General features: G+C 43.8%; 1 protein-coding gene across 15 annotated transcripts in view; it reads left to right on the forward strand.

Annotated features, from left to right (window-relative positions):
• PRUNE2 (prune homolog 2 with BCH domain) overlaps positions 1–11758 on the forward strand; it is a 446654-nt gene extending 434896 nt beyond the window's left edge. For all 15 annotated transcript variants that reach the window (XR_012245008.1, XR_012245007.1, XR_012245012.1 and 12 more), the window contains one exon: positions 10892–11758. Coding sequence is in view for 5 of the 15 variants with exons in the window: in XM_073634052.1 (XP_073490153.1) it covers positions 10892–10922 (31 nt within the window). In the remaining 10 variants the exon portion in view is untranslated. The remainder of the gene's footprint in view (positions 1–10891) is intronic.
• The last annotated feature ends 4785 nt before the right edge of the window (positions 11759–16543 follow it).

A 16543-nucleotide genomic window follows, 5' to 3' on the forward strand; every position in this document is an offset into this window, starting at 1 on the left:
AGAATGTCTCACAGTGATTGATTGCGTTTAAATATCAAAGGGGTTATAAACCCTTATGGTTTTCTACCTTAATGCATTCTATGCATTAAGGTGAAAAACCTCCTGTGGTGCTGCAGCCCCCCCGAGCTTACCTGACCCCGTATCAGGAACCATGAACCATGAATCAGACCGAGACAGAAGTAAAGTTAAATCACACTTGTTTAATAATAATAATAATAATAATAATAATAATAATAATGTAAACAGAGTAAGCGTAGTCAAAACAAGCCAGAGTTCAGTAACCGGATCGGGTAGTCAGCCAAGCAAATGTCAGAGAGCCAGAGATAAACGTAGTAGTACAGCAAGCAGGATCAGGAGCCAGAAGGAACATCAGCTGAGCAAGTCTTCAACAGGAATGCAGAAGAAAGTCTCTGTGATGTTGACAAAGACGAAGGCAGAGATCAAGTGAGTTAGACGACTTTAAGTGGGTAGGACTGACGAGCAGAATCAACAACAGCTGGGTAACTGGAGAGAGATGGGAGCTGGCAATTAGCCGACAGCTAAGCGGCCAGCTCAGAGAAGGAAGGGCTGAGCTCAGCCCTGACAGTACCCCCTCCTCACCGACCCCTCCCCCTCGGAGGACCACCGGGCTTTAGGGGAAAACGTCTATGGAAATCACGGAGGAGGACAGGGGCATGTACGTCCGAGGATGAGACCCAAGAGCGTTCCTCCAGATCGTACCCCTTCCAATGCACCAGGTACTGTATGCGCCCACAGAATGTATGGGGGTCAACAATGGATTGTACTTCATACTCCTTATGGTTCTCAACCTGTATAGGGTGAGGACATGGCACCAAGGTGGTAAAGCGATTGCAGACCAAAGGTTTCAATAAGGAGACATGAAACACATTTGAGATGCGCATACTAGGAGGAAGGTCCAAGGCGTAAGCCACTGGGTTAATCCTGCGAACGATACGGAAAGGCCCAATAAAATGAGGTGCAAACTTCAAAGAAGGAACACAAAGTCGGATGTTGCGAGACGAGAGCCATACTCTGTCCCCAACCTGGTATGAAGGTGCAGGCAGGCGTCTGCGGTCAGCATGGAGTCTGTACCTATCGTTAGCATGTTGCAAAGCCTCCTGAACTCGTGCCCAAATGGAACGAAGACCACGGAGATGCTCCTCTAACGCAGGAATACTCTGCGGAACAAACAAGTCAGGCAACATGGAAGGTTGGAAGCCATAATTCACCATAAGCCTGGACAATAGGGAAGCAGAATTCAGGGCACTGTTGTGAGCAAACTCTGCCCACGAAAATAGGTCTGACCAGTTGTTATGATGGTCAGAAATATAGAAACGTAAGAATTGTTCCAAGGACTGATTGGCTCATTCTGTGGCCCCATTAGACTGAGGGTGATTCGCAGAGGAGAAAGCAAGCTGAATTCCCAACTGTGCACAAAAGGCTCGCCAGAATCGGGAGACAAACTGACTACCCCTGTCCGAGACATTCACCTTGGGTAGTCCATGTAAGCGAAAGATCTCCCAAGCAAAAATGGAAGCCAGTTCCTTAGAAGTGGACAGCTTCTTAAGTGGAATACAGTGACACATTTTTGAGAACCAGTCAACCACCATAAGGATAACAGTGTTGCCTTGGGAACTGGGTAACTCCACAATGAAATCCATAGACGGGTGGGTCCAGGACCTCTCTCCATTGGCTATGGGTTGTAGGAGACCCACTGGAAGGTGTCGTGGAGTATTACTCTGAGCACACACGGAACAGGCAGCTACGAAGGCAGTTACATCAGCCTGTAGACTAGGCCACCAGAATTGTTGGGAAATGGCCCAAACGACTTGATTCTTACCAGGGTGGCCAGCTGCCCTGGGAGAATGGTAAGTCTGGAGCACGGCAGTGCGGGGACTCTCTGGGACAAAGCAGCGGTCACAAGGTTTCTCAGGAGGAGCAGGGACCTGAGCAGCAAGAATTTTGTCACCCAAAGGAGAAGTAAGACTGGTGCAAACCGTAGCCAGGATACGATCAGGAAGAATCGGAACCGACTCCAACTTGGAAGTGGAGAAAAATTGTCGTGACAAGGCATCAGCCTTTACATTCTTAGTACTGGGTAAGAATGAGAAAATATAATTAAAACTCAACAAGAAAAAAGCCCATCGCACCTTTCTGGGAGAGAGGCGCTTAGCCTCAGACAAGAACGTGAGATTCTTTTGGTCAGTAAGAATGAGGAGATGTCTCCATTCTTTCAGGGCTAAAATGATCGCCAACAGCTCTCTGTCACCAATCTCGTAATTGCACCCTGCAGTTTCTTGGAAAAGTAGCCACACGGATGCATAGCGCTCTCAGAGTTAGGACGTTGAGACAGAAGGGCGTCAACTCCAGTCTCAGAAGCATCAACTTCTAGGACAAAAGGCAACATAGGATCAGGATGTGCCAACACAGGAGCAGAAACAAAAGCAGTCTTGAGACTCTCAAAGGCCTTAATGGACTCTGGAGACCAACTCTGTGGGTTACCGTCCTTTCTGGTCATATCAGTCAGGGGCTTGACCAGAGACAAGAAGTTACGAATAAACTTCCGATAATAGTTGGCAAAGCCCAGGAAACACTGCAGAGGACGTAAACCCACGAGTTGGGGCCACTGTAGGACTGCCGAAAGTTTCTCTGGGTCCATCGAAAAAGCAGCAGTGGAAATGACATAGCCCAGGAATTTAATCTGTTCACGATGGAACTCGCACTTCTCCAGTTTACAATAGAGATTGTTTTCTCTTAGCTTCTGAAGCACACGACAGACATCTGTGTGGTGGCTCTCCAGGGACTTGGAAAATATGAGGATATCATCGAGATAAACCACCACACATAACTGCAACAAATCTCGGAGGACATCGTTAATAAATTCCTGGAAAACTGCCGGGGCGTTACAAAGGCCAAAAGGCATTACGAGGTACTCATAATGGCCTGTTCTGGTATTAAACACAGTTTTCCACTCGTCGCCCTCCTTAATCCGCACGACATTGTATGCCCCTCTCAAATCGAGCTTCGTGAAAACCGTTGCTCCCTTGAGGCGGTCAAGTAACTCTGTAATCCACGGAATCGTGTAGGCATTCTTAATCGTGAAACAATTGAGACCCCAATAATCTATACAAGGTCTCAGTTCACCGCTCTTCTTCTTCACAAAGAAGAAACCAGCACCAGCAGGAGACGAGGCTTTGCGGATGAAACCTCGAGAAAGTGTGTCTGCAACATGCTCCTCCATGGCCTTATCCTCCAAGACCGACAAAGGGTAAACCCGGCCACGAGGGGGTATGGCAACAGGTTGAAGGTCAATTGCACAATCATAAGGCTGGTGTGGAGGCAAACTACCGGCTTGACCTTTGTCAAAGACATCTCTAAAATCACGGTACTCCTCCGGCAGGGAGGAGAGTAAAGAGATGCACATGAACTTGGCTACCTTCTAGAAGCATCTGTCACTGCATTGTGGTGACCAGGAGAGAACCTCAGCACGGATCCAATCAAAAGAGGGGCTGTGCCTCTGTAACCAAGGATAACCAATAACCAGCGGAAACCTACGTGAGGAAATAACTAGGAATTGGATTTGGAATTGGACAACGGAACCGTCTCATGAGTCACATGGGCAGGCTGTAGAGGTCTCCCTTCAAGAGCCTCAATGGCAAGTGGAGTGTCACACAGCTGCAGCGGAATTGAGTGCTGCGATACAAAGGCAGCATCAATGAACAGGCCCGCAGCCCCAGAGTCGATTAGAGCCTGTATCTCGATGGACGACTCAGCCCAAGAAAGGGTGACGAAACCAGGGGCTTATCCTTCTGGATAACTGGGAACGCAACAACGCCACCTAAGGTCTGTCCATGACAGGACCTCAAGGTTCCGGCGTTCCCTGGACACGTAGGACAAGACTTCAAAAAGTGACCTGCCTGGCCACAATAAAGGCACAATCTTTCCCTCCTCCTAAAGGCTCTCTCATCTGCAGAGAGATAGGTGAAGCCCAAGTGCATGAGTTCATCTTCACTGACCGACTCGGTACCAGGAGGCAAGGGAGGTGAGGGAGGCACGGGTGGGACTGCAAAGCTCGGAGGCAAACGTACAGGATGCTTCTGCAAGCGCTCCTTACAAGAGTCTTTCTCCGAGTCTGGAGTCAATGAGGATGGCAAACGTAATCAACCTCTCCAGCTCAGTGGGTATATCTTGGGTATATCTTGGGCTGCTATCTCATCCTTGATGGAATCCAAGAGACCATGAGAAAAAGCAGCCACGAGGGCCTGATTGTTCCAAGCAACCTCTGCTGCCAGAGTACAGAATTCAATGGCGTAGTCGGTAACAGTTCTCGTACTCTGTTTGATGGACATGAGGCACTTGGCAGCAGAAGCGAAGTGTGCGGGAGCGTCAAATACCCTTTTAAATGAGGCCACAAAGTCAGGGTAACTCAAGACAACAGGTTTTTGCGTCTCCCATAGAGGGTTTGCCCAGGCCAAGGCTCTCTCAGAAAGCAAAGATATCACGAAACCTACTTTGCTTCTGTCTGTGGGAAACGCCTGGGGCAGCATCTCAAAGTAAATCTCAACCTGGTTGAGAAACCCTCTGCATTAAACTGGATCACCCCCAAATCACTGGGGAAGTGGAGCGGAACCAGACATACCTCTTATAGAGGTGCCTGCACAGAGACTGGCACAGCAGCAGGGACGGCCTGCAACTCAGGTTGTACCGGACCAGTCACAGTGGGAGTTTCCAGGTGAGCCGTGCGACTCAGGAGCATTTTTAACGCTATGGCAAACTGATCCATGCAGTGATCTTGCTCATCCAATCTGGAAAAAATATTAATAGCAAGTGGATTGACTGTATCTTCTGAATTCATGGCCTGCGCCTACTATCAGGAACCATGAATCAGACCGAGACAGAAGTAAAGTAAAATCACACTTGTTTGATAATAATAATAATAAGGTAAACAGAGTAAGCATAGTCAAAACAAGCCAGAGTTCAGTAACCAGATCGGGTAGCCAGCCAAGCAAATGTCAGAGAGCCAGAGTTAAACATAGTAGTACAGCAAGCAGGATCAGGAGCCAGAAGGAACGTCAGCCGAGCAAGTCTTCAACAGGAACACAGGAGAAAGTCTCTGTGATGTTGACAAAGACGAAGGCAGAGATCAAGTGAGCTGGACGACTTTAAGTAGGCAGGACTGATGAGCATAATCAACAACAGCTGGGTAACTGTGGAGAGAGATGGGAGCTGGAAATCAGCCGACAGCTGAGCGGCCAGCTCAGAGAAGGAAGGGCTGAGCCCAGCCCTGACACCCCGATCCTTCGCCGGCCGGGAACGGGCACACCAGCTCTAGCTGGTGTCTCGTGTCCTGATTGGATAGATTGATAGCAGCGCAGCCATTGGCTCCCGCTGCTGTCAATCAAATTCAGTGACGCTGCACCAGGGGGTGGGGCCAAGTCCTGCATTCTGTGAATGGACACAGATGCAGGACTCGGGAGCGCACCCGCACGGGTGTCCAGCGTAGAAGAGAGCTTCTCCAATGTGGACACTTGATGTGGGGAGGAGCCAGGCGCGCAAAAACTGTAGCTGCTGACTTTTAATAAGCACACTTATCTGTCCAGGGTGCTCGCGATGTCGGCCGCCCGAGGCGACCCGTCCCTCGGCTCTCAGGTCCCGGCCCTTTGAACTAAGGGAAACACGCAGTGGAGCCTTGCGGCTTCACTGCCCGTTTCCTACTGCGCATGCGCGAGTTGCATATCGCTTTGTGTGTTGTGGGACGCACACAGTTTCCAGAACACAGCGTGCCCCATTCCCCAGAAGGCAACGCGAGGAGGAGAAGACTGAAGATCACTGTGGTGTAGGAAGTGGCAGATTAGGACGATCTGTCTAGCAATAGCCATTTCTGGTAAGTTAAAAAAAATAATTTGTCATTTTTTTTTCTCCAGATTTTTAGGAACATTTTGATGTAATTTTTTTTTTAGGGTGGCCCTCCACTTTAAGTGTGGCTCAGGTTCCACAAATGACTTTAAAGACGGGTCATTTCGTAGGAAGTGCCAGTGAGTAATCAGGATAGATTTTAGAACTTGATGTTAATTATTGTATTTTGTAATAGGTCGTATACCCTGTGGGTCGGAGGATGTTGAGGTTTCTCTCTGGAATAATAGTAGATCTCGGGGATTGTCTTTTGCATTTTTATAGGCCCTTTTTAAAGATTTCCTGCTATAACTTCGGCCCAGAAAAATGGCTCGTAGATATTGTCCTTTATTAATAGATGTAATTAGATGGGAAGGGTGGGCACTGCAGAAATGCAAGAAAGAGTTGCCTGCTGTGTCCTTGCGGTAAAGATTAGTGGTTATTTCTCCTCTCTTATCCTTATGTATAGTTAAATCCAGAAAGGGGAGGGTGTCAATATGCCAGTTAAGTGTGAACGATAGATTGTAGTTGCAATTTATCTTTTCAATAAATGTTGAAAGATGCTCAGGCGTGCCTGTCCAAAAGATTATTATATCATCAATATACCTGCGCCACAATAAAATGTGGTGCAGGCATATCGAATAACAATCTGCTGCAAACACGCAAACAGCTTGTGCTCCCCCCCCGGGTACAGGTTGGCATACGATGGGGCACACTTAGTCCCCATCGCTACCCCCTGCACCTGGAAGTAGTGGGAGCCATCGAAGATGAATGCATTGTGTGTCAAAATGAAGTGCAGCATTTCAGTGACAAAGGTGTTATATGGAATGGTGTTGAGGTCTCTTTCATTAAGGAAGAGTGAAGTCATCATGACTCCTTTGTCTTGAGGAATACTTGAATATAGGGCCTCTACATCAATAGAGGCCAAGATGGTATGAGTAGGGACAAACAGTACCTCCAAAACTGTAAGTAAATGGATAGTATCCTTTAAATAGGTTGGTAGGCTTCCCACATGAGGGCGCAAATAGTCGTCAATTAAAGAGCTAGCTTGTTGGGTTAAACTGCCTATCCCCGAGATGATTGGTCTCCCAGGTGGATTTTGAAGGGATTTGTGAGTTTTGGGTAGGGCATAGAAAGTAGGGGTGATGCGGTGGTGAACTTTCAAGAAATCTTGTGTATTTTTAGAAACTACATTTCTGGAGAAGGCTCCATCAATGATTCTGAAAAATTCCTGTTGGAAATCGTGGATCCGTGAAATTAGGATCCTTCGATACCAAGAGGTATTTTCCAGAATCTTCTGGCACATAGCCATGTAATCTTCTGTGGTTTGTATGACAAGATTGCCTTCCTTGTCTGAGGGTTTAATTATATTTTTATTCCGATTTAGAGCCAGTCTTTGGGTAGAGGTTAGATTTGATTTTTTGGATTTTTAATGTAATTTTTGAATATCTTCAGTGGTTCCGTCAACAAACGATTTAAGGTTGGAAGCTTGTTGACGGATGGAAGTGGAGAAAGTTGGAAATTTTTGTGACTTATTTTTGTATTCAGGGGGTGTAAAGTTGGGGATATCTGGCTTTTCCGTATTGGTTAGGACCTGATACATCTCTTTGGGGTCATCCCCTTGGACCAGTTGGAAAAGTAAGGGGGAATTTTATATGTACACAACTGTGGAAATTGGGGATCTAAAGATAGCGTGATCCAATATAGCTACCTAGTTCCTCATCCACTATATGTGTATCTGCCATAGTGGAACATTTGCAACTATACTAAGGCTTCTTTTCTAACATCAGGTATGATCTCTTTAATTCAAACTCTTAGCCTATATACTCATTCTTACAGACATAATATCAGTATAAATACTCACGATATAATTATACACATTTAGTAGTCTGCCCCACTTCCCTCAGTGAGCACAGGGAGGTTAACCCCACGGGCTACCCAGACTCCTTTTTCCCACTGGACCAGTATGTCAAGCTCTTCAAGCTTTACAGTGTAAAGGTAAATAAATTGATAAGACAAACTAATTAAATTAAAGTTTTTATTCTATAGTTTGACAATCTGAAAAGACTCTGAGCCTCCCTGGCTTGCCCCTGGTCTATGAGATACCGCCTGATATGAAATAAGCTGTACGTAATTTCATCTCGATGAAGCTCTAACTAACTCTAACTTTTGATTTGATATCCTTCTTTTGGGATGGTACCTATGTAGGGCTATAGTTGTTCCACATTCACCCCCACCCCTATGCAATACAAATGAAATAAGACGCAGGCTCTAAAATTGCTCAGTAAACATCATACCAACTAACTTCAATATGTAAAGTGAATTGTGCAATAAAATAATAGTTTTAATGTCACACAAAGCAAAGTAAATATAATTATGAAAAAAATTACTCCATTGTTATATGAACCCAAGGTTCCATTAGTGTCTCTAATTGAATTTACACCCTTCAGAATGACTTACAACTTCCTCTAAGCCATGGTACCCCATATCACAGATAGATTGGTCTTTTCTCAGATACTATCACAAATCAGAAACTTTATTTTCTTCTCTACACATGTCAAAGTTAGATGTATAAGACATTTTTACTATTGGATGCAGCTCCCAGATTTTCCAGCAAGTTTTAAATATTCTGCAAGATATGCTACCCAATTTAAGTGGTAAAATGTATTTTTCTCACTCATTCCCGTAAACACCATGCTCAATTGTGTTGCTTTGCTTAAGAAAATGATACACTTGATTGTAACACACTCTACAACCATATTGGATAGAGATTCAAAATTCACCAGGTCCCTGCAGTGTAGTTCATGGTGTGATAGGATTATTTGGTTACTTTCTGGCTGATGTATGAAACTATTGCTTACTGCAAACATTTCCTGGTGCCCACAGCAATTTGTCAGGATCCTTGTATTGTATTAAATTTATAGACTGCAATAAAACGAAATTTGAAAGCTGAACATACTTTTTAATCATCAGCCCTGTTATAGTTTGCCTACATGTGTGTAACGTGTTTGCATTTGAGATGCTTTTGAGTTGCTTCTGAGTTGTTTTACATTGCTCAATAGTTAAAATTTGCACACATACAAATAAATGAATCAGAGCAACTTACACCCCCCCCCCCCCCTTACTTGCCCACCTTTCAAATCCTTCTGTCTGAGGTTTGAAATAGAAACATTATGTCCATAAAGAGCTAACCACAGCTGTACTCGCTTTAAAGACCCACATCGCTTTTTATCATATTACATACTTATTGTGGAGAAAAGACCGTATATATTTGTATGTACTAATTATTAATTTGTGAAACAAAGACTGTATACAGTATCTCACAAAAGTGAGTACACCCCTCACATTTTTGTAAATATTTTATTCTATCTTTTCATGTGACAACACTGAAGAAATTACACTTCGCTACAATGTAAAGTAGTGAGTGTACAGCTTGTATAACAGTGTAAATTTGCTGTCCCCTCAAAATAACTTAACACACAGCCATTAATGTCTAAACCGCTGGCAACAAAAGTGAGTTCACCCCTAAGTGAAAATGTCTAAATCGGGCCCAAATAGCCATTTTCCCTCTAGGTGTCATATGACTCGTTAGGGTTACAAGGTCTCAGGTGTGAATGGGCAGCAGGCTGGTTAAATTTGGTGTTATTGCTCTCACTCATACTGGTCACTGGAAGTTAAACATGGCACCTCATGGCAAGGAACTCTCTGAGGATCTGAAAAAAAATTGTTGCTCTACATAAAGATGGCCCAGTCTATAAGAAGACTGCCAAAACCCTGAAACTGAGCTGCAGCATGGTGGCCAAGACCATACAGCGGTTTACCAGGACAGATTCCACTCAGAACAGGCCTTGCCATGGTCAACCAAAGAAGGTGAGTGCACGTGCTCAGCATCATGTCCAGAGGTTGTCTTTGGGAAATAGACATATGAGTGCTGCCAGCATTGTTGCAGAGGTTGAAGGGGTGGGGGGTCAGCCTGTCAGTGCTTAGACCATATGCCTCACACTGCATCAAACTGGTCTGCAAGCCTCTTTCAAAGATGATGCACAAGAAAGCCTGCAAACAGTTTGCTGAAGACAAGAAGACTAAGGACATGGATTACTGTAACCATGTCCTGTGGTCTGATGAGACCAAGATAAACTTATTCGGTTTAGATGGTGTCAAGCGTGTGTAGCGGCAACCAGGTGAGGAGTACAAACAAAAGTGTGTCTTGCCTACAGTCAAGCATGGTGGTGGGAGTGTCATGGTGTGGGGCTGCATGAGTGCTGCCGGCACTGGGGAGCTACGGTTCATTAAGGGAACCATGAATGCCAACATGTACTGTGACATACTGAAGCAGAGCATGATCCCCTCCGCAGGGCAGTATTCCAACATGATAACAACCCCAAACACACCTCAAAGAAGAACACTGGCTTGCTAAAGAAGCTTAGGGTAAAGGTGATGGACTGGCCAAGCATGTCTCCAGCCCTATTGGGCATCTGTGGGGCATTCTCAAACAGAAGTTGGAGGAGCCCAAGGTCTCTAACATCCACCAGCTCTGTGATGTCTTCATGGAGGAGTGGAAGAGGACTCCAGTGGCAACCTGCGAATCTCTGGTGAACTCCATGTCCAAGAGGGTTAAGGCAGTGCTGGAAAATAATGGTGGTCACACAAAATATTGACACTTTGGGCATAATTTGGACATTTTCACTTAGGGGTGTACTCACGTTTGTTGCCAGCGGTTTAGAAATTAATGGCTGTGTGTTGAGTTATTTTGAGGGGGACAGCAAATTTACACTGTTATACAAGCTGTACACTCACTACTTCATTGAATTCAGTGTTGTCACAATAAAAGATACAATAAAATATTTTCAAAAATGTGAGGGGTGTACTCACTTTTGTGAGATACAGTGTATGTGTATATACAGTATATATATATATATATATATATATATATATATATAATATAAATTATTATCCTTTCATATTTTATCATGACAGATTATGTTCTGTTTTCTTTAAGGTTTGACAAGAAGACTGAAGATCATTTATAATGTCATCAAGTAAAAAATATTACTGTATAATTTTGTTTTTCTTTTTGTCAATGTATAGGCCAAGCTATCCTATGTATATTATTTTTTTAAATGTGTAATTTAATGATAGATCGAAATATAAAAATCTCTTTAATCCAAGATGGCATCAGTTCAAAAGATCGAAATGATGGTATTTAGAGGGAATGGGATGTATTTTCTATACAAAAAAGACTTTTCAAATAAGATGGTCTATTCAGAGTTTGCTATGGTGAAAGTCATACTAGTACTTTTGGCAACAGCATGGTAGAGTTTGAAGCAGTTGTTCCCCTTTGTGGTTGTCAGGCCATTAGAGCAGGAATGTTTTATTATGATGAAACAAAAAAAGTATAATTACAAGGCTGACGCTGTCAGATCTGAGAACAGAGAATCTTATGCAACATGGGAAAGTCTTGAGATCCTAGTCACTTTTGCGCCTGTGTAACAGTTAACTAAAATACAGCAGTTCACCATAGTAAAGTTTGAACAGTCCTATATATTACCGTGATACCTTTTCCTTTCCTTCAAGTAAGATGTGCAAAATACAAATACCTATTTATTTTGTTATAAGCTAGTAACAACTTGCCTTTAACACAATTTATTTGTGTAAATGCAAATGCAAAGCATAGCATAGCATGCTCATATTTTGAGAATATCAAATACATTTGCACAATCATTGTATGCATCAATTTGTTTTATCTTCACTCATCAGTACATATGGTATCCACTATAAATCATTTACACTTGCCAATTGCATATGCTACTGCAGATGTGTCTTTTGTTTGTTTAGAAATAATCCAAATAAACTGTTAATTGTAAAATGTTGGTGCAGTGGCAGTTATATCAAAATATGTATTTTGTCCTATTTTTAAATTTGTGGTGTAGGGACCCAAAATTAAATTTGTAAAGCTACTGTACTTTTCTAATCCCACAGCAGGATGAGCACAAACTCTTCAAACCTCTGTGAAATACAGTTCAAACAGTACCTATAAGGCAAAACCCGTAGTTCATCAAATTACAGGCAGAAAAAAAGGCGCCTCTAAGTGCAGAAGATTAAAATATTTAATATCCCCAGCGGGATTAAAAACACTTACAAGATCAGAAAGTAGAATAAGCATAACATCGTTGATGGTAAGAGCGATCCAGCATCAGGAGGGTCCGCAGCTTGTTGTAAGACTCCCAGGACTGTGGGTAAGTAGCGGCAGGGACTCCAATGAAGTTGCCAGCAGATGTTGGAAGATCCTGGAGATGCCGGTGGAGGTCACACGATCCGAGTCTAGGGAAAACGAAGATCCCGGAAGTGATGTCGGCGGTGAGGGACAGCAACCAGCGTGGAACGGATGTAGTCATCAAAAAGGGATGCCTTTCGGAACTGCTATCGATTCCTTTTTCAACCTATGGCTACAGGTATACCCATACATAATTTATACTCTCTGGGCCAGCTGTGGGCGGGGACAAGGGCAGGAGGAAGTAGGAAATGGTGTATGGCATTCTCACAAGGACATAAATCATCAGAATAATGTTAAATACACTATTGGTGAAAACAATATTGATAAAAGGGTAAGTAAACAAGTGGAGAAAGAAATATAGGAAAAAATGTATAAATAAATAATTAAAAAATATATATAAAAAATAGTATAGAAATATATTGTAAGAAACACTGGAATACTATGTATATATCCTCACAAATGGAGATGTTAATTAACCAGCAGCGATCAGTCAAGTAATAGATAAACTAAAAAGAAAAAAAAAAAAAAGGAATAAAAAATGAACAAATAAACGCAGGTGATATGCATGCTCGAGAGGAAATATATTGTAAGAAACACTGGAATACTATGTATATATCCTCACAAATGGAGATGTTAAATAACCAGCAGCGATCAGTCAAGTAGTAGATAAACTAAAAAGAAATGAAAATAAAATTAAAAATAAAATAAAAAGGAATAAGAAATAAACAAATAAATAAATAAATAAATATATTTTTTAATTATTTATTTATACATATTTTCTTATATTTCTTCCTCCACTTGTTTACTTACCCTTTTATCAATATTGTTTTCGCCAATAGTGTATTTAGCATTATTCTGATGATTCATGCCCTTGTGAGAATGCCATACACCATTTCCTACTTCCTCCTGCCCTTGTCCCCGCCCACAGCTGGCCCAGAGAGTATAAATTATGAATGGGTATACCTGTAGCCATAGGTTGAAAAAGGAACCAATAGCAGTTCCGAAACGCGTCCCTTTTTGATGACTACATCCGTTCCACGCTGGTTGCTGTCCCTCACCGCCGACGTCACTTCCAGGATCTTCGTTTTCTCTAGACTCGGATCGTGTGACCTCCACCGGCATCTCCTGGATCTTCCAACATCTGCTGGCAACTTCACTGGAGTCCCTGCCGCTACTTACCCACAGTCCAAGCTGCGGACCCTCCTGATGCTGGATCGCTCTTACCATTAACGATGTTATGCTTATTCTACTTTCTGATCTTGTAAGTGTTTTTAATCCCGCTGGGGATATTAAATATTTTAATATTCTGCACTTAGAGGCACCTTTTTTTCTGCTTGTGTTTTTTAGAGTTTGCTTCCACTTTCAAAACTGCTGCCCTTAATGTTGAAGAATCACCATTACCACCACCGGATCCCTGGTGTTATATAAACATTGCCTGCATAGTCCTCTTCTGAGCTACAGAGGTGCAGAGAGGAGGAGTTTCAGGAGGCAGAGGCAGTACAGGACACACTGTTGCAAGCAGCAATGTACCATGGGACATGTAGTCCTTATACATGGAAAGTAACCAGCAGAGGAGAAGCTGCAAAGCATGCAGGGAATCCTGGAAGTTTTACAAAGAGATATCCAGTAAACAGAACCCAAAACATGAAAGTAGATATTTCAAGTAAGCTTATACTGGTTTGTAAAAATATACCTATTGTTTATATTGATGTTACTATGCTGATAAGTAAAATGAAAGTGTATGATGTAAACATAGACATCCTTTTAAGAATTATTGCTGTCAACACTAATACTTTAGGCTCTGCCTGATCAAAACTGCAAGGAGAAAGCTTTGGAGGGCAACTTAGAAGCAAGCCACGGGCCCTGTGGATCTCCAGGGGGCCCAGCTACAATCTTCATACTTCCCCTTACAGGCAGCTATGCATTGTATAATATTTTAATAAATGATTTGAATACAAATAAAGTCTGTACAAAAAAGAGGACAGCAAAGATGGGTATACACTATATTACCAACAGTATCGGGACACCTGCTTTTACGCGCACATGAACTTTAATGGAATCCCAGTCTTAGTCCATAGGGTTCAATATTGAGTTGGCCCACCCTTTGCAGCTTCAACTCTTCTGGGAAGGCTGTCCACAAGGTTTAGGAGTGTGCCTATGAAAATGTTTGACCACTCTTTCGGAAGTGCATTTGTGAGGTCGAGCACTGATGTGGCTCGCAGTCTCTGCTCTAATTTATCCCAAAGTTCTATTGAGTTGAGGTCAGGACTCTGTGCAGGCCAGTCAAGTTCCTCCACCCCAAACTCGTTCATCCATGTCTTTATGGACTTTGCTTTGTGCACTGGTCCAAATCATTTGGTGGAGGGGGGACTATGGTGTGGGGTTGTTTTATAGGGGTTGGGCTTGGCCCCTTAATTCCAGTGAAGGGAACTCTTAAGGCGTCAGCATACCAAGACATTTTGGGCAATTTCAACTTTATGGGAACAGTTTGGGGTTGGCCCTTCCTGTTCCAACATGACTGCTCACCAGTGCACAAAGCAAGGTCCATAAAGACATGGATGAGTGCGTTTGGGGTGGAGGAACTTGACTGACCTGCACAGAGTCCTGACCTCAACCGGATAGAACACCTTTGGGATGAATTAGAGCGGAGACTGTGAGCCAGGCCTTTTCTCCAACATCAGTGCCTGACCTCACAAATGCGCTTCTGGAACAATGGTCAAACATTCCCATAGACAGTGGTCGTGACCAAGATGGCAGCGCTGTAGGATGCTTAGTTGATCCTGTTTTTCTTCCCTGGGACTCTCCTAGGTTATCTGTATTTCTCCCTAAATCCTCCCGACGGGGAATGGCAGGGATGCGGAACCGTACTAAGATGCAAAAGCAGGGAAACTCCCCTAAATCCCCCAAGTCTCCTGGCGGAGTGGCTGTACATGTGGCCAGTAAGAGCAACATGGCGTCTCAGACGGAGGCCCCAGGGCCCGCGCACCACGGAGCAGAGTAACTTTGCTACCCTAATGCAGGCGATTACAGGCTGCCAATCCACACTACCAACTCTCACCACCAAGATTGACACTGTTCAGCTGGAGATCAGCCTCATCCGGCAGGACTTCGATAAGATCCCCCAGAGGGTTACAGAGACCAATCGCTGGCTGGGTGATACGGAAGACATGGTTCACAACCACTTAGCCTCCATGCACACCCTGTAGGTGAGAGTGCACTCCCTCGAGTCGAGAGCTGGGGACGCGAAAAACTGCAATTGACGAAACAATCTTAGGATCATAGGTCTGCCTGAAGGGTCGGAAGGCTTGGATACACCTGCATACACAGAGCGGCTGCTCCGCACACTTTTCCCTCAGGTAGCCTTCTCAACCTTCTTTGTGGTGGAGAGAGCGCACAGGATGCCACCACATTGCGGCCCAGCTGGGGTTAGTTGGGACGGGTTAAGATGGTTACATGTTCAAGAAAAAGGAATGTGTTTTATGTATTTACATAGCTGTTGACCAAAGTTTTTTTCTCATTGGGTTCTGTGGTGGGGTGATGAGGAGGGGTCCGGAGCTGGCCTCTTTCCAGGGTCTGGATGCTTTTATACACTTAGTCCTACCGCACCATTCATTTCATTTCTACCCTCGGTCATGGCTCCTTTAACCATTATTTCATGGAATGTCAGGGGCCTAAACTCCCGGATTAAGCGCTTTTTGATGTTTAATTTCCATAAAACATATCTATTCTGCCTAGGGGAATATCTGATCACATGCCTATCCTGCTACACCTAAATATCTGTCCTGCTCCCAGCTTCCGACTCTGTCTGAGGAGGCTCGCCGGAGAATTGACGCTCCGCTCACCTTAAAGGAAATTCAGCAGGCTATTGGTTTCATGCAGGCAGAGAAAACACCGGGAGACAATGGTCTCCTAGCATAATTTTACAAAGCACATATGGAAGCACTGGCTAGTAGGTTGTTAGGAGTCCTCTCCCTCCTTCGATGTCTACGGCTATTATTGTCATGATACCCAAACTAGGCAAGGACCCTAAACACACTAAACTCTTTATATTTTACATGGCCTACTATGCTAGGAAGACGATTCTATTCAGATGAAAGCTCCCAGATCACCCCCAGCTCTCAGCGTGGAGGGCACTCATTAACGCTGTTCTACCCCTATACAAACTTATATATAGGGCACAACTGCACTCAGAAATTTGACAAAATCTAGGCAACCTGGGTACAAGCTAGGCACCTTACGATATGAATAACTTGGACATGTGAGATATTGTATTAAGTAACTGGCTGAGGAATCTGCAGGTATAGATAGATCCTTGTTTTGCCTACTAGATGCCGGAAATGTATCCTATGGTCTATGGTGGATGTGGCTTTTCCCACC

This window comes from Aquarana catesbeiana, linkage group LG01, assembly GCF_042186555.1.
Source record: "Aquarana catesbeiana isolate 2022-GZ linkage group LG01, ASM4218655v1, whole genome shotgun sequence".
NCBI lineage: Eukaryota > Metazoa > Chordata > Amphibia > Anura > Ranidae > Aquarana > Aquarana catesbeiana.